At 35.5% G+C, this 26,198-nt stretch overlaps 1 protein-coding gene across 5 annotated transcripts in view; it reads right to left on the bottom strand.

Annotated features, from left to right (window-relative positions):
- Positions 1–26,198, bottom strand: part of PIBF1 (progesterone immunomodulatory binding factor 1) — a 205,411-nt gene that overhangs the window by 161,374 nt on the left and 17,839 nt on the right. For all 5 annotated transcript variants that reach the window (XR_013336015.1, XM_077767858.1, XM_077767856.1 and 2 more), the window contains exon 6: positions 2,615–2,748. Coding sequence is in view for 4 of the 5 variants with exons in the window: in XM_077767858.1 (XP_077623984.1) it covers positions 2,615–2,748 (134 nt within the window). In the remaining variant the exon portion in view is untranslated. The remainder of the gene's footprint in view (positions 1–2,614; positions 2,749–26,198) is intronic.

Below are 26,198 nucleotides of genomic sequence, written 5' to 3'. Positions count from 1 at the left end.
TAGTTTATCTTATATTTTTGTAATCAGAACATTTCTTTAAACTCTTTATTCTATTGAGTGAAATGAAGAGTTCACAGTTTGAGCCCCTCTTGTTTGTTTTTCTGTTCTATTTCTAGCACATAAAGATGTTTATGATGTTTTTGATGAGGGCTATATTTTTCCTTCCTACATTTTTATTATGGAAATAAAACATATATATAAATAGATATGATACAATGAACCGCCTTGCTCTCATCGCCTGGCTTCAATAATTATCAATCATTATCATGACTCATCTTTGTTCATTTATCCTTCATTCATGGCCACTCTGATTATTCTGATGATTCGGCTTTTTAGTTTTCTCTTTTCATGTTTTATCTAATACTGCTAAGATTTATAGTAAGATAAGTCAAAGAATTATCTTACCATCACAATCTACTTACTTTTGAAATAATTCTTTCAAAAACCTAGCTTTTTAAAGAGCCACTGATTTCAAGCTCCAATAATTACCATATTTTAATATTATATACACATATATATTTAACATAATAATTACCATATTTTAACATTAATCCATACATGATAATACACACAGCATGTCAGTCATGCTGGGAGTAGGAGTACCAATCTGCTCCTTGAAATCTATGTTGTTATATAATTTTTAAAGCTTCAATTCATTTAATAAATATTAATTAAGTGACTACTGTATTTCAAGAATCATTTTAGGTGCAGGTAGAGACAGCAGTGAACGATTAGAATAATGTCTCTATCTATACTTTCATAAATATTCCTTTACTTGATCTTGTTTTTATAGTACAGTTACTAGTATTAACACCATCTCATGGATGACAAAACTTTGGGTTAGAATAGTAAGAGATGTACCTAGGGACATATAGCTAAGTAGTGGCTCATTAATGTACAAACAATTGAAAAGTATATTCCAGTAAAAGGAAAATTCTTTGCTATAGCTACTTAGTAGCACTGGCAAATATTCTCAAGAAAGTATTATTTAAAAAAAAATTTTTTAATGTTTTATTTATTTCTGAGAGACAGAAAGAGAGAGAGAGAGAGAGAGAGACAGACAGACAGACAGCGTGACCAGGGGAGAGTCAGAGAGAGATGGAGATATAGAACCTGAAGCAGGCTCCAGCCTCTGAGCTGTCAGCACAGAGCCCGACGTGGGGCTTAAACCCATGAACCGTGTGATCATGACCTGAGCTGAAGTAGGATGCTTAACTGACTAAGCCACCCAGGTGCCCCAAGAAAGTATTATTTTTTGAAAGTGTGTATGTCCTTTGTCAGAAAGGAATAGCTGAAAAAACTTCAGCTAGAACTGAAGTATTTAAAAAATTGGTTCCATAAACAAATATAATCATCAAGTGAGATTTAAAAAATATTTACACACATGGGACTTGACTAGGTCTCTATCTTCTAAGACATTACGTTTTAAAAGACAGCAGCAACCCAAATAAAATAAAAGTGGAAATAAAAATACAATCTAAACCCAACAAACTGCCAAAACCACATGCTTTTTGTGCAATGCAGAATTAGGTATATGTCAAGAGAGTGAAAAGACAAGCCATAGACTGGGAGAAAATATTTGCTAAAGACATACCTGGTAAGTACTGTTATCCAAAATATACAAAGAACTCTTAGAACTCAACAGTAAGAAAATAAACAACTCAATTAAACAATGGGCCAAAACCTTAATAGACACTTCATCAAAGATGATATACAGATTGCAAATAAGCACATGAAAAGATGTTCCACATCAAATGTCATCAGAAAAATGCAAATTAAAACAACAGTGAGATACCCCTAAATACCTATTAGAATGGTCAAAATCCAGAATGCCAAATATTGGCACAGGCATGGACTGACAGAACTCTCATTCACTGTTGGTGGAAATGCACAATGGTACAGCCACTTTTGGACAGAAAGTTTGATGGTTTCTTACAAAACTAAAAATACTTTTTTTTTTAATGTTTATTTTTGAAAGAGAGAGAGGGAGATAGAGCGTGAGTGGGGGAGGGACAGAGAGGGAGAAACAGAATTCAAGCAGGCTCCAGGCTATAAGCTGTCAGCACAGAGCCTAACACGGGGCTTGAACTCATAAACTACGAAATCAGGACCTGAGCCGAAGTTGGACACTCAACTGACTGAGCCACCCAGGTTCCCGGAAACCAAAAATACTCTGGTCGTACAATTATGCTTCTTGGTATTTACCCAAAGTTGTAATACAACTTACGTCCATACAAACACCTGATGTGGATGTTGACAGCAGCCTTACATTTAACTGACAAAACTTGAAACCAACCAAGATGTCCTTCAGTAGGTGAATGGATGTATAAACTGTGGTATATCCAGACAATGAAATATCACTCACCAAAAAGAAATGAGCTATCAAGCATGAAAAGACTAGAGGAAACTTAATGTATGTAACTGAGTGAAAGAAGTCAATTTTAAAAGTCCCCATACTATACGATTCCAACTATAACATTCTGGAAAATCCAAAACTATGGACACAGAAAAAGAGTAAGGTACAAAGTGGAGTTAACAATGTTGATGATAAGAATACAGGTGACTTTGATTAATGCAAAAACAAAGAAGTACTGTGGCCATCCTAACTACTTACTTTTTGACTTTATCATAGTTTACTTGACGGTAGTCACCTTGCTGAATTAACTGTTTTGTGTCAGCTAATTCTAAGGCCAAACGTTGACATCTAATTTGAAGTTCAGAGTAATTTCTTCTATCTTCATCATAAGACTGTAAATGAAAACAATAATAAAACATTTCAAGCTAAATATACTTGACCAAATTCTTTAAAATTTTTTTTAACATTTACTTATTTTTTGAGAGACAGAGAGAAACAGTGTGAACGGGGAAAGGACAGAGAGAGGGAGACACAGAATCCAAAGCAGGCTCCAGGCTCTGAGCTATCAGCACAGAGCCCAATGCAGGGCTCGAACTCACAAACTGTGAGATCATGACCTGAGCCGAAGTCAGCCGCTTAACCAATTGAGCCACCTAGGCACCCCATTGACCAAATTCTTTAATGAACTCTTCTGTTATGCTGTAAATGTTCTTGCAATTAAAAAAAAAAAAAAATTCAGTTCTTCTGTGTAGTAATTATTTTCCCTACTTGAAAACAAATGATCTTAAACTGACAGAGTAGTTTGTGAGTTTGCTTATTTGGTTTTCATTGAAAAAATTGGGCAACTATGCTTTGGTTATTAGACTAACACATGAAATGAGTATACCAGTGTTACATGGCTTTTTTGTTTGAGTATCTATTAGACGCTAAGGACACAGAAACAAATAAAACACAGCCGCTGTTCCTGAGGAGCTCACAACTTAGAGATGAAGAGTCACCTGAGTATCAAATATCTACAATGAAAAATAGTTACTGAAGAGATTAATCATGTAGTTTCGGCTGTGGTACTCAGCAAAATAAGGAATTTTGTGGCACTTGGCAAGTATTTCCACATCAATCTTCCTTTCACCCACCAGACCAGCAGAAAGGCATTACAGAGCTGTAGGAGAGTGGTAGAAGGGAAAATCGTCAAAAACCACAACCTAGCCTGGCTTACCACAAACCTCATATCTCACATTTCTTATATTCATGTATCACCTTTCAACCCTAATGAAGAGCTGAGGTTTTTAACATACATGCTTCCTCTAACCTATTCTCACCGCCTAAAGAGTGAGAACTTATTTGCCTCTTCCAGAGTGCCAGTTTCACTGTAGCATCAGATTCCTTTTCTATATACCTCACCAGAGTATAAATGTCTTAAGGGCAGGACTTTGTCTTATCCGCCACTGGATCTCCATCACTTTACAAAGTATTTAGTATACCGGAAACATCAAATAAGTGCTTTTGAACAAATTAGGAAATAAATTAATATGGAAATGGAGGTAAAACAAAACACAGGGACAGAGTTCCTCCTTATTTCTGCCCTTGAACTTATCAGACCTTACAAGCAATCAGATCTCAACTCCACCCCCAGAACCTGTCATGATAAATATATCCTATTCCAAGTCATTCTTTAGTAGCAGACCAGGTGGTCACACTCATTCCACAAATAATGACTGAATTATTTCTATACGACCGGTCCCAGACGAGGTACTGTAGATACAAAGATGAGTAAGATATTGCTTTTGTCCTTTTTAAACTATTAAACATAACTTTGAAATGTTAGCTCCCAAATTTCTATCCAAGGGCTGTTTGAGAAATGCATTATGGAAAAACTATACATGGTGTGTTTTGTTTTGATATAATATTATATTCTGGTACCGACAAGCTCATCATAAGGCTGGAATGTTACTATAGTATTTATTACAGGATCATAACTGAAGATACTCTACCATCTTCCCTAAGGATCATCACATACATCATTTCAGGCCTAAGTCCCAGAAGACACTTTAGTTCCCCTGAAGAATGCTTTACCATTCTCAGGGCGCCTGGGTGCCTCAGTTGGTTAGGCGTCCGACTTCAGTTCAGGTCATGATCTCACAGTTCGTGGGTTTGAGCTCCGCGTCGGGCTCTGTGCTGACAGCTAGCTCAGAGCCTGGAGCCTGCTTCGGATTCTGTGTCTCCCTCCCTCTCTGACCGTCCCCTGCTTACGCTGTCTCTCTCTCTCAGAAATAAATTAAAAAAAAAAATGTTAAAAAATAAAGAATGCTTTACCCTTTTTTTTTTTTTAATGTTTTATTTATTTCTGAGAGAGAGAGAGAGACAGTGTGAGCGAGGAGGGTCAGAGAGAGAGGGAGATACAGAATCTGAAACCGGCTCCAGGCTCTGAGCTGGCAGTCAGCACAGAGCTCGACGTGGGGCTCGAACCCATGAACTGTGAGATCATGACCTGAGCTGAAGTTGGATGCTCAACCGACTGAGCCACCCAGGCGCCCCTACCCTTCTAAATACTACTAATCATGTGACTGTTGTGGAACACTGTACAATGTTACAGTTAGAAAGGCAAGCTCCAGAATTCAACTGGCTAGAGTTGAATTATCTGCAGTAAGATTTTGGGCAGTATTCAGAGTCCTCATCTACCTCACAGTGTTGACTATATCAAGTAACACATGTAAAGTGCTTATAAAAATGGCTAACAAATAGTAAATAGTCATTAACTATAAATTAATACAATACTTCACTATTACTTTGGCTTCTGAGAGATTAGAGCCAAAATGATAGCTCAACTTTAAAAACTTCACAAAGACTGAACAGAATCCTGGAGGAACGTGAACATTTTAAGGTTGGCGAGAAGGCAAAGAGCAGAAGGCACCTGAGGGAGTACTCACAGAAATAAAGGGTAAGTTGGGTGTGTGTGTCAAGAACAAGCGCAGGAGACTCAGTAGCCAGTAGTGGTGAGTACCACTGAGGAACAAACCCAGTAAACAAGCCTCCCACGTATTCAGGGACAGAGACAGAAGACTGCCACAGACTAATGCAAATGTATCTGAATACTCAGTGTGTTCTTGTTTTGTGGTATTCTTAAAACACGCTTATTGATTTTTGAGACAGACAGAGCATGAGTGGGGAAGGGCCAGAGAGAGAGGGGGGATCAGAAGATACAAAGGTTTTGCACTGACAGCAGTCAGCCCGACATGGGTCTCGCATCTACAAACCATGAGATCATGTCCTGAACTGAAGCTGGCTGGTCAACCAACTGAGGCACCCAGGAGCCCTGAGTTCTGTGCAATTTTTTATGTATTCTTTCACTTAATACTTAATGTTATGTCTGGGTATAAATACTACCCACATTTGATACACGAAGAAACTGAGACTTAGAGAGTAGAAAAGTCTCAAATCTCACAAACAACAGAGTAACTTTGTCCAACACTAAATTTGCATGCAATTCTCTTCTGTTAAAAAATAAAAGTGAGCAGGTACCTGAGTTGCTGCATCAGTTAAACGTTCAATTCTTGGTTTTGGCTCAGATCATGATCTCACAGTTCGTGAGTTCAAGCCCCGTGTCAGGTTCTGCACTGAGAGCATAGACTTGCTTAGGAATTTCTCTATCTCTCTCTCTCTTTCTGGCCCTCCCCAGCAATCTCTCTCTCTCAAAATAGAAAAAATATACTTTAAAATAAATGAGTAACAGTAAGAAAGTGCAGTAGCTAGAAAAGAAAATAGGGATGAACGAAGGTTTTAAGATAAGCCTGAAAATGTTCAAATATTAGTAGGAAAGGATAAATATCAAAAGAGGGATGGAAACTGAAGAAAACAGGAACAAGCACAAGGTACAGCCCTAAGAAGGCCACAGGGAACAGGATCTAGAGCTCAGTTGTAGAGATTAATCTTGGATCAGCAGACATGCTCAATGTGACAGGCTTTTTTTGAAGATGACAGTATTAAAAACAAATCTGATGACCTTAGATAGCTTTTACTTTAATCTCAAAACTTTTTAATTATAATTACTAGGGACTAGCAGAAGCCCTTGTTAGGGAGTTATATATGTATTCCTCATTTTATAATTAATTAATTTACATTCAAGTTAGTTTATAGTGTAATAATGACTTAAAGAATAGAATTTAGGGATTCATCACTTACATACAATGCCCAGTGCTCACCCAACAAGAGTCCTCCTTAATTCCCCTCACCCACTTAGCCCATCTCCCCAACACCCCACCACCAACCCTGTTTGTTCTCTGTATTTAAGAGTCTCTTGTGGTTTGTTTCCTTCTCTGTTATCTTTTTTGCTACTCTTCTCTTATGTCCACATATGAGTAAATCCACATATGACTGGATATCCCCATATGAATAATATCCACATACGAGTAANTCCCTACTTTCTTGAGATTTTTATCAAGAAAGGATGCTATATTTTGTCAAATGTTTTTTCTGCATATTGAGAGGATCATTTCATTCTTATCCTTTCTGTTATTAATGTGACGTTGACTAAATTGCAGATATCAAACAAGCCCTGCATCCCAGGTATAAATCCCACTTGATCATGGTAAATAATTTTTTTAATGTACTGTTGGATCCAGTTTGCTAGTATTTTGTTGACAATTTTTCCCTGTGTTCATCAGGGAAACTGGTCTGTAGTTCTCCTCTTTAGTGGAATATTTGTCTGGTTTTGGAATCAAGTAATGGTGGCCTTATAGAATGAATTTGGAAGTTTTCCTTCCATTTCTAGTTTTTGAGGAGCTTTAAAAGAACAGGTGTTAACTCTTATTTAAATGTTTCAGAGTATTCCCCTGGAAAGCCATCCTGTCTTGGACTCTTGTTTTGGGGAGATGTTTGATTACCGATTCAACTTCTTTACTGATTTATAGGTCTGTTCAAATTTCCTATTTCTTCTTATTTCAGTTTTAGTAGTTTATATTTCTAGGAATTTGTCCATTTCTTCCAGATTGCCCAATTTATTGGCATAGAATCACTCATAATATTCTCTTATTATCGTTAGTATTTCTGTGGTTTTTGGTTGTGATCTCTCTTGTTTTATTCATGATTTTATTTATTTGGGTCCTTTCCTTTTTCTTTTTTTATTTAAAAAAAATTTTAATGTTTTTTATTTATTTTTGAGAGTCAGAGAGGGACAGCACGAGTACGGAAGGATCAGAGAAGGAGAGATACAGAATCTGAAGACAGGCTCCAGGCTCTGAGCTAGCTGTCAGCACAGAGCCCGATGCAGGGCTCGAATCCTCGAACTGTGAGATCGTGACCTGAGCTGAAGCTGGATGCTTAACCACATGAGCCACCCAGGCACCCCTCCTTTTTCTTTTTGATCAGTATGGCTAGGTGTTCATCAATTTTGTTAATTCTTTCAAAGAACTAGCTCCTGGTTTCATTGATCTGTTCTATTGCTTTTTTTATTTCAATATCATTGATTTCTGCTCTAATCTTAATTATTTCCCTTCTTCTGTTGGTTTTGGTCTTTATTTGCTTTCTTTTTCCAGCTCTTTTAGGTGTGAGGTTAGGTTGTGTATTTGAGACATTTCTTCCTTTGGGAAGCTTAGATTGCTATATACTTCCCTCTTATGACCACCTTTGCTACATCCCAGAGGTTTTTGGCTATCATGTGTTCATTTTCATTGGTTTCCATGTACTTTTGAATTTTCTCTTTAATTTCTTGGTTAACCCATTCATTCTTTAGTAGGCTGTTCTTTAATCTCCAAGTATTCATGGTCTTTCCAAATTTTTTATGGTTGATTTTGAATTTCATAGCACTGCTTAAAGGTATGCAAGGTATGATCTTGATCATTTTATGCTTGTGTTCATACTTTTATTGCTTACCTAAATCCCTTGAAAGGCATGGAAAGCCATGTTTTCTTAAATTGATATACTTATATTCTTTGAATAATCAGTGAGGCTTAAAAGATAATTTAGCAAATTGGTTTCATTTAAAATGTTAGGATTTAAGTTTGCTTGGTTCAATCGTATTTGGGTCAATATCCACTGAAAAACCAGTATTTCAAATTTCTTTCAGTAGTTTGCTAGAGAAAATGTAAGCTATACAAACTGCTTCTCAGCACCACACATTGTTCAGCAGTGGAAGGCTCTGCCAGATCCGTGAGCTAGTAATGAGTAATAGTAATATGACGTGTCATACAGCAGTAGGCACATAAAGATCAATGAACCACTGAATGAGTCAGTGTACTCACTCTGTGAAAGCAGTGCTAAGATTCAGAGAAGCTGACTTGCTAGAAGAGTGCAATGCAGAGACTTGAACCCATATCTCTTTATCCCAACCTAACATCTACCACACTTAAATGGAAGTTACCTTTCTTCATTCCTCTAATTTTTTAAATTTCTCCTTTTAGAAAAGCTTAAACTTTTATATATAAATTCACATTTACTGACTGAAATAATTATTGAGAATTATCATGGAATACAAAAAAACTCATTAAAATTTTCTTGATTTCTTTTTAACCCCCAGTAGACTTTTAGTACTTCAGTATGTCTTTCTTTTTTAAGATTTTAGAGGAGTAAAAGTTTTTTTAAAGAATATATTGCTTGAGGGTCATAACAACAACAAATAGTAGTTTCTGGCCGTAAAACAGACTCTGTTACTTAAAGGTCAGTCTATAGCAAAGGTTAATTAGGTTTCTTTTTCTTTTCCGTATTTAGTTGCTTGAAGTAGATTACAGATAATGTGAAACTTGTGAGAATTCTAAAGACTGAATTCTCGTTTTCCCAGAATAGCTAACCACACCATTTCTTCTCATTCATTAAACTGCTATCCAATGTAAACGGCTTCTGATTTGAACCACTGACCTTAAGGTAAATGTCACTATATCACCTTTCCAATTTCCTTAGTTGCCCTATCTCCCTACAGACAGGAGATCACCTCATTTATTAAAGATTTATTTTGACACATAGGTTACCACTCTCTTCTCAGTTTACATAGTGTGAAAGACAAAAGATTTAAATGATGCTTAGAAATTCATTATACCTAACATAATTGCCTTTTGGTTTACACAGCTGCTTGACTATTTAGAATGTGCCTATTTAATTGCCATCTTTGAATACTTTTTAACTTTTTCTAGAAAACATTTAGATTCGATGTTATCTTGTCAAATGGTTCTTCTTATTATGTACTTAAGAAATGACTGTAGCAACTGTTTTAAAGGAAGGGAGTCCAAAATTAACTGATTTATGCATGTGCCATATTTGAACCCATAAAATTTGCAACTAAAGTGCTTTTAACACCCTGGATTTGAACAGTATATAATAATATTAACTTTCAACAATGGTTTCATAGTTTCTACAGAATTGATTCTTCAGAAAAACAGGAACTTGAAATTAAGAAAAGCATCAAGTATGTATGAATTCAAGAACCTAGATTCTAGTTCTATCATAGCCCTGGAATCCTGGACATATCATCTAAACCCTCTAGGCTTTAATATTCTTATCTTGAAAATAAGATTGTAATAGATTATCTCCAGGATATCTTTCATTTCTGAAATTCTGTAAATCTAGAATGCTTAGCTGCTGTGGGGTGTCAGGGTGGCTTAGACCGTTAAGTGTCCAATTTCAGCTCATACCATGATCTTACAGTTCATGGGTTCGAGCCCAGAGCCTGGAGCCTGCTTTGGATTCTGTGTCTCCTTCTCTCTCTGCTCTTCCCCTTCTTGTGCTCTATCTCTCTGTCTCTCAAAATTAAATCAACATTAAAAAAAATAATAAAATAAAATGCTTAACTGCTGTGTTTGTAAAGAAAGGGTATCTCATTATAAATATGAAAGTTCGAATAATTGATAATTTTGCCAAAACACTGTATAAAATTTTCAGTTTCTAATGTTCAAACAAACTGTAGAAAAATACATAGAGTAAAAAAGTGAGTCTCTTCACTACCCACTTTCATCCTGCTCTTTCTGCTTTGACGTGATCATCACATCTCCCAGTTTCCATCACTATTCACAAGCACCCTTGAAGAACTTCTCCCCAGTTAACATTTTCCTGGTTGAAGCCTCTTGTTTCACTTTTTTTTTTTTTTTACGATTTTTTTAATGTTATTTGTTTTTGAGAGAGAGAGAGAGAGAGAGACAGAGTGCAAGCCGGGGAGGGGCAGAGAGAGGAAGACACAGAATCTGAAGCAGGCTCCAGGCTCCAAACTGTCACTACAGACCCAATATGGGATTTGAACCAACAGTAGATCATGACCTGAGCCGAAGTCAGACGCTTAACTGTATAACCTACATAAAAAAGTCTTAATTGAATCTTCACAAAGGGAACACATCCACCACCCAAATCAAGAATAAAAGGTCCTTTCATCCTGTCTTTCTCAAAATTCTGCATATATGTTGCATAGATGTTATTGTTTCTTTTGAAATTCTTCTGTAATAAATGAAAAAGATTTATGATAGTAATCTATAACTTCACTTGAAAAACTGATAATGTTTTAAATACTTAACTTTTAAAGTCACTTTTTCTACATCTGAAACTATTTATTTTAAATGCTAGTGATACATAGTCCATTTATATTTCAACATTAGTCCCTTTTGTGAACATGTCTAGTGTATACTACGTGTTACTTGGTATACAGATATAAAGTAAGTCTTCAAGGAACCCCAGGTCCTAGGTGGGTGTGGGGAAGACGAAGGTTATAGGAAAGACAGAAAAACATGCAATTACAATAACATTTACTTTTTTCAGACTGGAGATAGTCTTCTATTATTTCCTCATACAAATAATATAGATGAAGAAGATAACAATCCTGGCAGTCAAAATCACTTCCATTTTAGATATGTAGAAACCTGGCAAACAGTTTAAAATCTTCTCAATGACTTGGACTGTTCTTATTTTCCTCATGTAATTTTTTTCTTTATTATAAAAAGGAAATGGAGACTTACTGTTAACAGGTTTACACTAATGTGGAAATTTTATGTAGGATTTGGTGACTGGAAACTTTCTGTGTGCCCTTTTATGTTTGAATATTCAGTTTACTTCTGTTGTTTTAGTCACTTTAATGTCCTCTTTTGCTCCTTCCCACAGACATTAATTGCAAACCTTAATATAACAGGCAAAGTACTAGGTACCGGGATAATGGGACATTTGCCTTAAATTTTTTCTTATGATGTAGAAAGCAAGTCATGGCTGCTCACAGCACATGCAGTGTTTTCTGATAGAAAGAACCAGGTGCTAGGGAAAAATATAAGACAAACATCAAACTCAGATTTGGGGCTGGAGTTTTCCCAAATAAGCTGATGTGGAGTTCAAAACAGGGAAGGATGTAGAGGAATAATACAAAGTAATCTTTTCTGTTCTCTTTAGGCTTCACCTGGAAGTTGTACACAGTCATAGGGTTTTGTTCATTTTGAGGGAAGATGCTACTTCTCTTATTTTCTAGTGCCATGCCTTAATCTATTTTAGTTGTTAATAGTAAGAGAAGCATATATTTTTTTCAAAATATAAAGTATTTTATTTAAGGGGAAATCTTTCAGTTGAAAAGTCCTAAAGAAAGTGTTGTTTAGAATATATACAATCCTGGGCACCTGGATGACTCAGTCAGTTAAGCATCTGACTTCAGCTCACGTCATGATCTCTCAGTTTGTGAGTTCAAGCCCCGCATTGGGCTCTGTGTTGATAGCTGAGAGCCTGGATGGAGCCCGCTTCAGATTCTGTGTCTCTCTCTCTCTCTCTCTGCCCCTCTACCACTCATGCGCTCGCTCTCTCTCTCTCTCTCAATAATAAACATTAAATATTAAAAAAAAAAGAATACATACATTGTTATACTGAAATTTCGCTTATATTTGGTCACTGGTGTTTATATTTAAAGAAAATTTATGTATCTTCCATGGAATTGCTCTCTGAACCTGGAGTTTATACCCCACATATGTCAGGACCAGTTGCTGGTATTTGCTCTAGATCTTTATAATTGCAGATCTTGGCACATCCACCATCACAAAAAGCTCTGCTTCTTTGGGCATTCATGTCATCTGGATGCCACCTCGCATAACCTTCCTAATTTGTACACCACTAAAGATATTCTTCCTTATTTAGTGGAGCCCTCACTCCTGCCTGGGTTACTTCTGTGATTTATGCACAACCTTGGCCTTTTGGCGTTTTATTGATTTTCTCATCTTTAGTGATTCACTCTTTTCCACTCAGGCATTCAGCTGCATGATCCACATTCCATTTCTTGTCACCCAGAACTGATTACTTCTAAAGTTACCAACTCAGGTTCATTCTAAACATGCTGCTTCCTCTATTTCATGTTCCTTAATCCTCTACTTCCAACTTACCTTTAACAGAATTTCCAATTCACGTAATTTCTTTATCAGTCCTTTCCTAAATTTGTTTTCTTACCTGTTCATCATATTATCAGTCTTAAACCTTTCTCTTGCTAAGGCTCTCTTAATTCCTCCCAACTGTCTTTATCAAACCCACCTGACAAAATCTTAACTCTGCATTTTCCAACTGAGCACTACTGGATTAAAATTAAAAAATCACATAGGCATTAGCAAGTACAAATGCTCATTAATACCAATGTCAAATGGGCCCATACAGTTGTGCTCTAATTCTGTTTTTTCTAGTCTCTCATTTTTTATACAGGTTATTTTAGACATTCACAACTCTCCTCACATCTCCAGCTTTCCATTCTTAGCACATGACTTGGTATTTCATTTAACAGAGAACTTGGAAGAAATGTGGACGTACTCACAATTTTCTGCCACAAAACCTACAAACTTATGTACATCTGTACTCATTCTGTTTTGTTTGTTCTTACCATTGATAGCAAGAGTCTTGCTTTAAAGTAGAAAAATTACATGCCTTTGGAAACCAAGTGGATAATATAAATATATGAAGGAGTAGAGTAAGGAGCAATTCTATGGCTTTTAACAAGTTGATAAGAGCTTGTTATAAACAAGCACAAAAAACATCNCACACACACTGGAATATTACTCGGCAATCACAAAGAATGAAATCTTACCATTTGCAACAATGTGGATACACTAGAGTGAATTGTGCTAAGGGAAATAAGTCAGTCAGTGAAAGACAACTATCATATGATTTCACTCATATGTGTTAACTAAGATAGAAAACAAAAGAACATAAGGGGAGGGAAGCAAAAAGAAGATTTAAAAAAAAAAAAAAAGAGGAGACAAACCAGAAGACAGTCTTAAATACAGAGAACAAACTGAGGATTGCCAGCAGGATGACGGGTAGGGAGATGGACTAAATGGGCAAGGGGAATTAAGCAGGACTCTTGTTGGGATGAGTACTGGGCATTGTATGTAAGTGATGAATCCCTAAATTCTATTCCTTAGATCATTACTACACTATATAACTTGGATGTAAGTTAAAGAAAAAATATCATATTAAGGCAAAATAAATCCACATTTTATAAAAAAAAGTATGAGTAAATGTGGATAAGAAGGATAAAAGATTAAAGTTTATTCACCAATTTATAGTCAGGTTCAAATAACTGTTTTATTTCTTGAAGGAAATGAGCAAGTATAGCGCAATGACAGGTGACTTATCAATGGCAAAAAATGTCATTTTTGTTTTACCAGTAAATTACTTGAATTCGGTGTTTAAAATATTTTTATACTTTAAACACATAGAAGCACAATTTTATATAAATACAAGACACATATATGTCTGTATATAAATACATATTGGAATTACCATATGCTGGTAAATGGATTTAAGAAGGATTTTTATAATTTTTCTAATAGTTTTATTTTTTTAATGTTTATTTTAGTTTTGAGATAGAGAGAGAGAGAGAGAGAGAGGACGTGAGTGTTTGCATGAGTAGTGCAAAGGCAAAGAGCAGGAGAGAGAGAATCCTAGCAGGCTCTGCGCTCAGCTCGGAGCCTGAGGAGAAAGAAGTTCAATGCCACAACTGTGAGATCATGACCTAAGCAGAAATCAAGAGTCAAGACACTGAATTGACTGAGCTATCCAGGGGCCCTATTTTTATAATTTTTTATATCTTTCTTCCCTCTTTGACCCACATCCCATGTAATTTGTGTCATACGAATTTTTCTCTATTCTTCTTCATATACTTCCCCATGAGTTCATATACTTGTGTAGATACTCAGGAGGAGTGGTTTTTGGTCATTATTTTTCTGATTGAAAAAAAAAAAGCAGCAGCAGCAGCAGCGCGGCACCAGGGTGGCTCAGTCAGTTAAGTACCTGTCCGAATAGATTCTTGATTTTGCCTCAGGTCATGATTCTCTCTCTCTCTCTCTCTTGCTCTCTCTCTGCCCCTCCACTGCTTGCCCTCTCTCTACCAGTATCAATAAGTAAAACTTAAAAAAAAAAACAACACGTTGACTATTTTGTATCCAGGTTTAGTCATTTAGCATTTACCCTGTGGAAATCCCAAAGTAACTGATATTCTCCAGTTCATCCTATACATTCCTGCACAATGTTCTGTGCTGTTGCCTGTACCATGGGTTTGTACCCATTCCCTTCTGCTGTATTCATGGGCGTTTAGTTGTTTCAGTCCCTCCTTTCCCCTCTCAGCAGCTGTTTCAGAAACAGTGCTGCAATAAATCCCCTTATACAAATGTCCTTATGTACTAGTACTTCACTCTGTGGGACCGAGTCTCAGGAGAGAGGTGGCTACGTAAAGGATGCTTACTTTCCATTTTAATTGACATTGCTAGATTTCTTTCCAAAGAATGCATGCAGCAGTTCACTTTTCCGCTGGCAATATGTTCATCTGTTTCCTTAGAAAAAGGTACACATACTTATTAAATCTTTTACATTTTTGCCCACCTGAGTTCTCACTGGTACTTTAATTGTATTTCCCCCAATGCTACCTAGTTTGAGCATCTGGCTATTTGAATTTGTGCTTTTTTTGTGAAATGCCTATTCATACTATTTGCCCATGTTTCTTTGGGGTTGTCTTTTTCCTGTTAATTTACAAGAGCTTCAAATAGTGCTAGTAATAATTTTTCATCATCTTAATTCCAATTTTTTTCCTCAAATGCATTCTTTAAATACTGAACATTGCCTGTGCATTTTTTTGGTCTTTCTCTTTTAAAGTTTTTTGTTTCCTGTCTTGGCCGAGATTATCTCAACCTCTAGGACAGCACTGTCCAACAGAACTTTTCTTCAATGATAAAAATGTTCTATGTCTGTACCATTTACTACGGTACTCACTTATCACTAGTAACTACTAAGACTGAGGAACTGAATTTTAATTAACTTAAACTTCAATTGAAATAGCCACATGTGGCTCTGACTACTCAACTGTACAAGTGACTTCCAGAACTTAGCTACTCATAGTTCAGTCCATTACCTGGCATTGGACAATGAGCACTAGTAACATCTGTGAACATGCTAACTGTGAACAGTCTTAGGCCTTGTGCCAGAACTATTGTATCATTTTCAGTTTCACAAGACCCCCAGGTGATTTGTATTTACATTAGAGTTTAAGAAGCACTGCTAATAATCACATAAATTAGGGATTCTTAATACTTTTTTATGCCATGGGCTCCACTGGCAATCTAGTGATGCCTATGAACCCTTTCTGAGACTAATGTTTCTAAAAGCAAAAATCAAAATTTACAGAACTATGAAGGAAACAAATTATACTGAAATAAAACTATCAAAGTATTTTTTAAAGTTATGTAATATGTCCTGGGGCAACTGGGTAGCTCAGTTGGTTGAGCACTTAACTCTTGATATTGGCTCAGGTCATGAGCTCATGGCTCAGTTGGTTGAGCACTTAACTCTTGATATTGGCTCAGGTCATGAGCTCATGGTCATGGGATCAAGCCCAGCATGGGGCTCCCTGACGAGTGTGGAACCTGCTTAAGATTCTCTCTCTCTCTCTCTCTCTTTCTCTGCCCCTCTCTCCCATTTGCTCTCTCACTTTAAAAATACATACATAGGGGCGCCTGGGTGGTTCAGCTGGTTAAGCGTCCGACTTTGGCTCAGGTCATGATCCCACCATTCATGAGTTCGAGCCCCACATCTGGCTCTGTGCCGACAGCTCAGAGCCTGGAGCCTGCTTCAGATTGTTTCCATCTCTCTCTACCCCCTCCCCTGCTCACACTGTCTCTTTCTCTCATTTATTAAAATAAATGAAAGAACACTTTAAAAATACATACGTAAAATAAACAATAAGAATTGTTCATCTAAAAAAAAAGTTATGTATGTCCTTCTTCATGAAGGCATTAAAGATAAACTCAGTGAGGGGCCTACTACCTATAGTAATACTGAAGCAGTGGCAAGCACAACTCTATTTAAAGGTATCTGCAATAACTACACTATGACGGAAATACGTGATTTCTAATGTTGACAGTGTCACAGGTACTGGCAGTCCTACCGTGGTTTTTGCTTATATCTGTTATTGAATTAAGTACTAAATTTTAGTTAGAAGTGAAAATAATTTTTCCATATACCAGATGGCATGTGGACCCTAAGAATCTGTGTTATTCAAATAATGTTCTAGATTTTCTTCTAAAAATTTTAATCCAACTGGAATTAATATTGGTGAAAGGTATAAAATGTGAGAACCTTTTTGTCTTTTATTTTTTTTTAAACAGATGGATATCCAGTTATGCTAAGACCCTTATACTAAATAACCATTCTTCTTCAACTGAATTATGCTACACTGCTGTGAAATATAACTAGATCTACTCCTGTATTCTGTTCCACTGTTCCTTTCTATGCCAATATCACATTTAATTGATATATTAATTTTGAAGTATACAGTGGGATCTTGGTTGGACCAGTATCTCAACTTTCTCCACCTCTCATCTTTCATTTTTCCCCACATTTTTCTTGCCAATTCTGAGACATTCAGTATTTCATATAGACTATCCAATCCCAATCCTTGTACACCACTTCTCCTCTTCACCAAAAATATAAAAAACAGAGGCACTTGGGTGGCTCAGTAGGTTAAGCTTCCGACTCTTGATTTTGGCTCAGGTCATGATCTCACAGTTCATGGGATTGAGCCCTTACAGAGGCTGTGTGGAATTCTCTCTCACTCTTTCTCTCTCTGCCCCTCCCCCACTTGCAGTCTCTTTCTCTCTCAAACTTTATAAAAATTAAACAAAATAAAAAACAAAAAACAAGAAAAGTATTGGGATATAAACTAACTTCATTTATTTAATATATTAGTAAGAAAAGGCGACAGTTTTATAATTTTTGTCTTCCTCCTAAAATATGGTGCTTCCGAATTCAACACTAAGGTGTTACATTTTTCCTCACAGAAGTCCACTGCCTTCCTTACAAAATGAAATATTTTTCTCCCATGTCCATTTATAATAGTTATTGAGCAGTGATTTCTCTAAGCCTACACAAATACTACTGATTATATCCTATATTTAGCCACAATATCACATCTCTGCATTAATTTCAGCTGTTTTTCAAACATAACATAGAAACATTTTTTTTCTCCTTTCAAATTTATATATGGATAGGTTTTTTCTTCTTAGTGCATCTGCTAAGGCCCTCCAAGACCATTTTAGTTAATAATGGGCAACTCAATCTGTGTTTGGTTACTGATTCTAACAGAAAAAGGTTTTACTGTTTTGTCACTTAGGATAATTTTTGGTTAACATTTTGTTTGTGAATATTTAAGTGTCTTTAACAGGAATAGTTGCTAGATTTTATTTTACCATCTTTTATCATCCTACTTACACAATCATATGATTCGTTTTTCTCCTTCAACTTGCTGATGATTATCCCTTCTATCCGTAAAGCATTAGTCTCTTCATACAATGCTAGAATTCAATTTATTTAGAACTTTTGCATGTGTAATAATAAGTAAAACTGGCCTATAGATTTGTTCTGTCTTGCTTTTGCACTCTTTTTCTCAGAGCTTTCCACGTTTTTCAATAGTTTGGTGTTTAATTAACTGGAATCAGCTCTCCTTGTGGAAATCAGCTGAGAATCTACCTGGGTAATCCATCTGTGAACCTAGTAACTTCATCAGTAGTACATCTTTACTCACTTTCTAATGCCTCTATGATGATCAACGCATTCAAGTTCTCCACTTCTGTTGATTTCAGTCATCTAAATTTGTTGGGACATTTCACTTTTCTTTCAGTTTTCAAGCTTGTTTTCACAGAGCTATATTTTCTTAACATCCAATAATTCCAAACTCCTTGTTTTTATTTTTTTCTTTCTTAAAATTACTACTGCATGTCTTTATTTTTCATCTTTCTATTTAATGGTAAAGGTATTTACCATTTTTTAGCCATTTTTACCATTTACCAATTACAGATTTTCCTCTGGACAGCTTTAAATGTCTCAAGGATTTTGATGTAAAATGTTTTCATTTTCATTGTTTTCTTATTTTTATTTCTTTGATCTAGAAGATATGCTTAATTTCTCAGTAAGTTTATTTCTCCTCACCTTTTAATTATCTCTAGTTTTACAAAATTATGATTTACAAAAGGAACTATAAAGTCTTCACTGAAAATGTATTATTTTACTATGTTGTCAAGTTTATACATGATAGTTTTATAAACTTCCTATTGACAAAAAAATTCTCTGATTAGGAAACACTGAACTTTGTATATAGCAACTAAATCAAAATTATTGACTGAATTAATTCTTCTAGTCTTTACTTAGTTTTTTTAATCTACTAAACCCATCCAATTCCAAAGAAAGTATATTATAAACTTTCCCAGCATTATTACTTCATTAAGTTTCTAAAAATTTTTTCTTTACATTTACTATATCATTTGATATGTAGATGTTGTGACTATAAAAATCACCTTTCATTACTGTCTTTTGTTAATCAGCTTTGTGTTTTTTATCTTAAATTACACCTTATCTGATGTTAATATTGCATTCCTGTTGTCTTTTTTCATAATTGCTAGCCCATCCCTTTACTTTTCAATCTTTATCAATGTGAATTAAGCATTATCTCAAGATAAATGCTTAATTTATCTCAAGAAAAATAAAACTGGGTTTAGTTTTAAAGGTCAACATAAAAGTTTCTTTATTTCAATAGAATACTTTATTCTTCTGCTTTCTGGAGGCAAGGGAGATTTTATTCATCTTATTTGGGGTGGCGGTAGGAAGGAATTCATAAATTTTTACAGACTAAAGTCTGCCAACAATTTTCCTGATCTTGGAAAAGGCCCTCTCACAGTCTCCAGGCTGTCACCAGGCCAGGGGAGGAACACTCCAAACTGTGGTAACTTATCTCCAAGTGTGGCAAGCTATTACCTGATGGAGAAATGTAGTCTATTCCTCTTAATGGTTTGCTTGACTAAGAATCTGCTTAAGTGATGTTCTGAGACTTCACAGTTAGGTCCTAGGAAGCCTTTAAGCGTTGGCCTGAGTGTCTTGAATGCTCGCGTGCTCACTCTAGAGGACTCTAGTTGCCATCTGCTGAAAGTACCATGTTGAAGGATGCCTAAACTAGTCATATTTGACCCCAAATATGTCACTGAATTAAACTCAAATGATTCCAGTCTCAGACAGGCAAGCAATAACCAGTTGACTCTATCAATCTTCAGAGACGTAACAAATAAGTTTTAAGTCACTAAGTTTTAGTGTGGTTTATTATGCAGCAATATATAACTGAAACACTAGTTTTCTTAAAGCCCAAAACTTCAGCCAGACCCAGCTGCCTGCTAGCCCAAGTGGCAGACTGACTAAGAAGAGACAGATCAATGAAATTAGAAGAAAGGAAAAATGAAATGATTTAGGTTGTCAGCTCTTAGAATCCCTTTATCTCCTCCTCTTTCAAGTAAACCTACAAAACAAAGCTTATTTTATTCAGTAGTTTATGTTGACTATATAACGTAACTTTAAAATGTTAGAACACATAGAAGTTTATTTAGTTTTGAGTTCTGCATGGCTATACCAGGTATCAAGTATGATGACTCAATATTGTGACTATTTTTCTCTATTTGAACTGTGAAATCTTTATTCATACATGATCCATGACGGCATCTGGCCTTTATTTAGCTGAAATGCATATTTTACATATTAAGCTGATGGCTATTTAAAAAAAATTTTTTAATGTTTACTTACTTTCGAAAGAGAGAGGGAGAGAGAACACGTGCATGCAGAAGTGGGGGAGGGGCAGAAGAGAAAGGAAGAAACAGAATCTGAAGCAGGTTCCAGACTCTGAGCTGTCAGCACAGAGCCCGACAAAGGGCCCAAACTCAAAAACTGTGAGATATGGCCTGAGTTGAAGTCAGGACGCTTAACCCACTGAGCCACCCAGCTGCCCCAGTTGATGGCTATTTTTAAAATTACCTTTGTGGTGCCATAACAAAATTAAATGTAAACGTGGGCACAAACATCATAGTGATTACACTCTATTATAAACTATTTGTTCAAATGATCTAGAATATGCAGCTATTAATGTTTTTGGATCATAAAATTTTCTGATAAAATTAACAATGATAAATAAGAACTCTTAGACACCCAAAAATATGTTTGTGGAATCTGGGCTGAGATGTAGCTCAAAACAATGAAGTAGTCACGGTGAACTTGGATAGAAGCTGAGCATCTGGTAGGGTCTCTCATGAGCTGCTTTCCCCAGTCATAATAGGAGGATACATCACCTTAGCCACTGAGTTCAAAACTGTATCTCAAATGCATGAAGCTGCCACATTAGAATCCTAAGCAGTTTATTAAAATTGAGATTCTTAGCTCTATCTCAGACCGAAAGAACCTATAGATGTAACCATAAATTGAAATTTTGAGAAGTGCTTATTTACTTTAATACAGAGGCAAAACTATTATTGTTTACTAATAAGTTTATTAGATATGCTAGGTAATTATAAATAACAGATATTATTATAAACATGTACCTTAAAAAGGAATTTAAAATTCATCAGTTAAGTAGGATAAAAAAGAAATTTCAGAAAAGTTAACATCCCTAACTATAAAAACCTAAACAACAAATATGTATCATACCTCATTTTCATACAGTTAAAATCAACTGGATTACTCACATAGGAGTACTTAAGATGAGCCTCAAGGTAATCTTGCAGAAGTTTTCTCAACAAACGTAACCATGTTTCTACACAAGGAAGTTATCTTAAACAAAACACTCTTCTTGCTTCCTAGTTACCAAAGTTCCCATAAGAAAAATTTTTTTCACCATTTCCTCCTGAAACTCTATAGCTTCATTCAGGGCAAACTCATTAATTCCTGAGATAGTACTGTTAACATTTCTTTCTTTTGAAACAAAACGTACATACTGAAATAACTGCAGTAGCAAAATAGCTGCACACAGTTTAGCTACACACACTGGAACAAAATTCTGACCTGTTATAAGGAGATTTGCCAAGTAGAAAATAAAAGTACAGCACTTATGAAAACACAAAGTACTGTATATATGCTTCTGCACATAATACAGCTCAAAATATGTTAATTTAGATATTATTGACACTTAAAAACTCTAAACTTGAAGTAGAAGGTGAGGCCCCTCAAAATAATAAATAAACTAGAAGTACAAGATGAGCCCTATTTTCCAATGTTACTGTCTAAATATTATTTCCAAATTTAACTACAGATCTGGAAAAAAATATGAAAGAAGATTCCAGAAATTCATTAATATTTGCAGCTAAGGGTGACTTCATTTTTAAAAATCAAAAATCTCTTTTTTTAAAAAAATAATATATTTTGAGAGAGAGAGAGAGAGAGAGAATACTAAGTAGGCTCTGCACTGTCAGCACAGAGCCCGATAGGGGGCTCGAACCCATGAACCATGAGATCATGACCTGAGCCAAAACCAAGAGTCAGACGCTTAACCAACTGAGCCACCTGGGTGCTCCCACAAAAATCACTTTCTATTAAATTTGTAAAATAGTCTTCATGTCATATTTGCTATGAACCAGATTATATAAACAGCAGAGCTAATGGTGTACTTACAGGGCTTTAACATCTCTGAATATTTTTATTAGTTATAATTATGGCATCAGTGTAATAATTGAGACCCCTTTGATCTGAAGAATATGTATTATGCCAGACAAATTTGTTTTCATACTTTTTTCTTCCAGTTATAAATCTGAATTACTAGGAAAAAATAGTATTTGATCAGTTTTAGGCAGTGGATATGAAGGAATAGAAATGAAAACAATGTGAGCTCCTGGCTGATTCAGTCGGTTATGCATCCGACTTGGTTTCAGCTCAGGTCATAATCTCAGGGTTCCTGAGTTTGAGCCCTGTACTTAGTGCAGATCCTGCGTGAGATTCTCTCTCCTCTCTTTCTCTGCCCCTCCCCCCCACTCTCTCTAAAAATAAATAAATAAACTTAAAAAAATAATAAATGGAATAAATGTTACCTTATTAGGTAACAACGTAATATTACGGCCTTTAGGTAAAAAAAAAAATGACAAGATTTTTCTGATGGATATATGCTGCCACCATGTGGTGAAAAAAATTAAGACCCTTTTGGAAAATACAAACTCATAATAGGAAAGTCTTATTTACTAAAGTAGAAAATTTGTCCTCCTAGTTGTTAGTCTCAAACTTAGAGACATAACTAACAAATATTTTAGTTTCTCTTACCAAATCACAATGAAGTTGTCATTATTGTTGTCATTTTTGAAGCATCTAAATTTGTTGGCTGTTCTCTCCTCTTTAAAATTTCTATTAATTTACTACTTGTTCTAGGACATAGTAAGTACCTTCCCGTATTTGTCTTGAGTGTATCCTCTTACAACTTTTTTTTTTCCAAGTAGGCTCCATACCCAGCACAGAGCCCAATGCAGGGCTTGAATTCATGACCCTGAGATCAAGACCTGAGCTGAGATCAAGTCCAATGCTTAACCCACTGAGCCACCCTCCTCTCCTCTCCTCTTGCAACTCAATCCTCATCTGTATTGTGACTTTGGAAACTTGAATCTCAGTTTTTTCCCTGGCTGTTGGTGTTCGTTCATCACATCCTAGTTTTCATATATCTTCAGAGAATGAACTCAGCTCCCTGATTACCAGATTTTTGTTTCAAACTCCAAACTCTATTGCTTTATCAGGAATTCAATAGTTATCAGTAGGTAAGAAATGCGAACAACCAAAGTTATTTTTTAAAACTGCACACTTGTTGAAGGTCTAGTAATATGTTTTATTTTGCTTATACTATTTTTCTTAATAGTGCCTGACATGTTATCATCCATGTCAGTGCAAAGCCAAACATGTAGAGAAAAGTGTCTCCTATAGAGCTAAGACCCTTTTCTAAAGAAGGGTGATTTCAAAATCAAATACTCTACATACATAGACTAGATTTTCTCTTTCTTCACTTATGCTTAAACCAAATTGTAAGGTGGTTGCACTTCTGCTAATGGCTCTGTAAGTTCCCACCTGAACAATTCTAATGTAGAACAAGCATAAATTCCGGACAAAATATAAAACAACTACCCTAAGGGTACAGAAAAGTGACCCAACTTAGGCAGATTCTGAAGGGGAGTCCATCTGCACTAGGAAGAAGCAAATATTCCTGGATGAGTCTCCTGGTCTTATCTGATTTTTTTTCAGGGCTTTTAGCTTGAGGGTGGGCCTACTCTGTGCCAAGTTGGATGGATGAAAGTGTAACAGAAAATTCTTCCTCTTTCTAGCTTGAAGAACCAGAAGCCAGAGTTTAGGGCAACTCAGATGCTCTAATGTACGGAGAAAATTTCAAACAACCAGAGAAAAGGAACCCTGAGTTCTATAGATAATCTAGGCCAAATCTCAGGCTGACCTCTAAACAATCTATGTGTAGGAAAGACCCACGAAGCCATACTAACGCCACAAAAATGAACTGAAATTTGAGATGCTGTCCAAGATACAGAGTATGCAGCTCGAGTACAACCAACTTAATTTCTGCTAAAGCAAAAAAAACAATGGCACCTCTCTAGAGGAACATAAAATGTAGTCTCCACAACAGTCACAATGTTATGGTCTAAGTTTATCCTTTGTTTTAAATAAACAATTTAAAATTACACAACTTCTGTAGAAACAGAAAAAATGTGACCCATTTTTAAAAGACAATGAACAGAGATCAACTTTGAGGTGACCCGGATTTTGGAATTAGCAACAAGGCTTGAGAGTAGTGATTTTACTATTCTCAATGGCATAAAGTACACACACAATGAATACACAAATAGCAGAGAAACTATAATAAACAACCAAATGGAAATCTAGAAGTGAAAAATTCCACTTTTAAACATTACCCATGGAAAAAAAAAACATGCCCACACAAAAGCCCATATTCAAATGTTTGCAGCAGCTTTATTTATAATGGCTCCAACGTGGAAATAACTCAAATGACCATTAATTGGTTAATGATCACATTCATATAACAGAATATTACTCAGCAACAAAAAAGGAACAAACTATTAATACATGGGGAAAAAAAAGGTTTGTCAATTTCTCATAAAATACAATATGACTGGTGGATGGATGGATAGTTACGTGAGGACAGGTATAATAAAATTTTAATGGCAGAAATTAGGTGATAGATACCCTGGCGTTTGCTGTAAAATTCTTTGAAGTTATCTATTCTTGAAAAATCTTTAATAAAATGGAAATATATTCTCTAGAGTTGGTGACCAATTTTGAACATGCTAATTTGGCGATTATAAGCTGAGAGGTTATAAAAAAGAAAGCACACAAGTTATAATCAGTCCTCTTATCTTCTGAGACCTTCCTCTACTTTGACTTACTAGTTTTTTTATCCTACTAAGAAAAACTTCACTACCTCCAAACTTGAGATTCTCCTCAAGGAAACTTGGGTTTCCTTTTTGGTATCATGTTTTAAAATGTTAAATATTGAGTAAGATTGGACTTAACAGTTATCTCTGGACAGTACTTCTATTTTGATTTTTCATAAAGTTTCTTTTATTTCTACTCTCTGGCTCTCATCTTTCAAATACTGAAGAGAAAGTAAGAACTCATGATAACAATTCTTAAGAAGTCTGTCAACATTTTTAAAACTAAAATTTAGAAGTCTGTGAATGGCTTTTTGGAAGTCTACATATTCCATTCCCTATTTCTTAATACATATGCACAGTTAATCACCCCAGTGAAATACTATATTTGGTTTGTTCCTTTATATTCATTTAACAATTTTTTGTTGACCTTCCCCTATAAGTTTACACTTGAATAACTATTCAGTATCCTAGTCCTCATGCATTCCGCAAGCTCCGTAGGAAAAGAAGTGTGGTTTATCAGTTTGTAGTTATCCAGGTCCTTAGTTTCTAAGGATAGGTAGACAATTTACCAACTCTCAAGCAATTAAATCTACTCTGCTCTGTTTGAATAACAAGATTATAAATTTACTGCTGTTTCAAGTACATCCTTGAGGTCCTTTAAAATTCTTGGGTGAAAAAAAAAATAAAATAAAATAAAATTCTTGGGTGAATAATATCTAGTCATGCTTTGTTTTTGTTTTTCAGAGTTTACATTTTATTCCTCTTCAAAATTATATAGCATGTGTATAAGACCCATGTTACTTCCCTTAAAGTATCCAACCCTAAATGTATATAAATTCTAAAATGTTTGATTAATTACTATATGAAGAGGTCATTCAAATACTATAAAAATTTTGACTCATGACTTATTGAATAAATTTTGTAACTTCACAGTGACTGCAGCCATTAACAGCATGACCTTGTCCCAAGGCTTACTGCTTATTGAATGAAGTAACACTTCCTTTCATTTGTCAAATTTAGGAGCGCTTAGAATCAACGGATGCTATCTTTTTCACTGAATGCATTTTCAATTTGTCCACTGTGAAACAAAATATATTCCCCTTAGGAAGGAATCCAAAATTTCTCTCACAATAGTTAAAAAGAAAATTTACTTTTTTGGATTGAGACCTAAATTAATGACACCACTAGGAAAG

This window comes from Crocuta crocuta, unplaced genomic scaffold, assembly GCF_008692635.1.
Source record: "Crocuta crocuta isolate KB4526 unplaced genomic scaffold, BGI_CrCroc_1.0 scaffold115, whole genome shotgun sequence".
Classification (NCBI taxonomy): Eukaryota; Metazoa; Chordata; class Mammalia; order Carnivora; family Hyaenidae; genus Crocuta; species Crocuta crocuta.
Note: the sequence above shows the minus strand (reverse complement) of the source record. Positions and strands in the feature narration are given on the sequence as shown.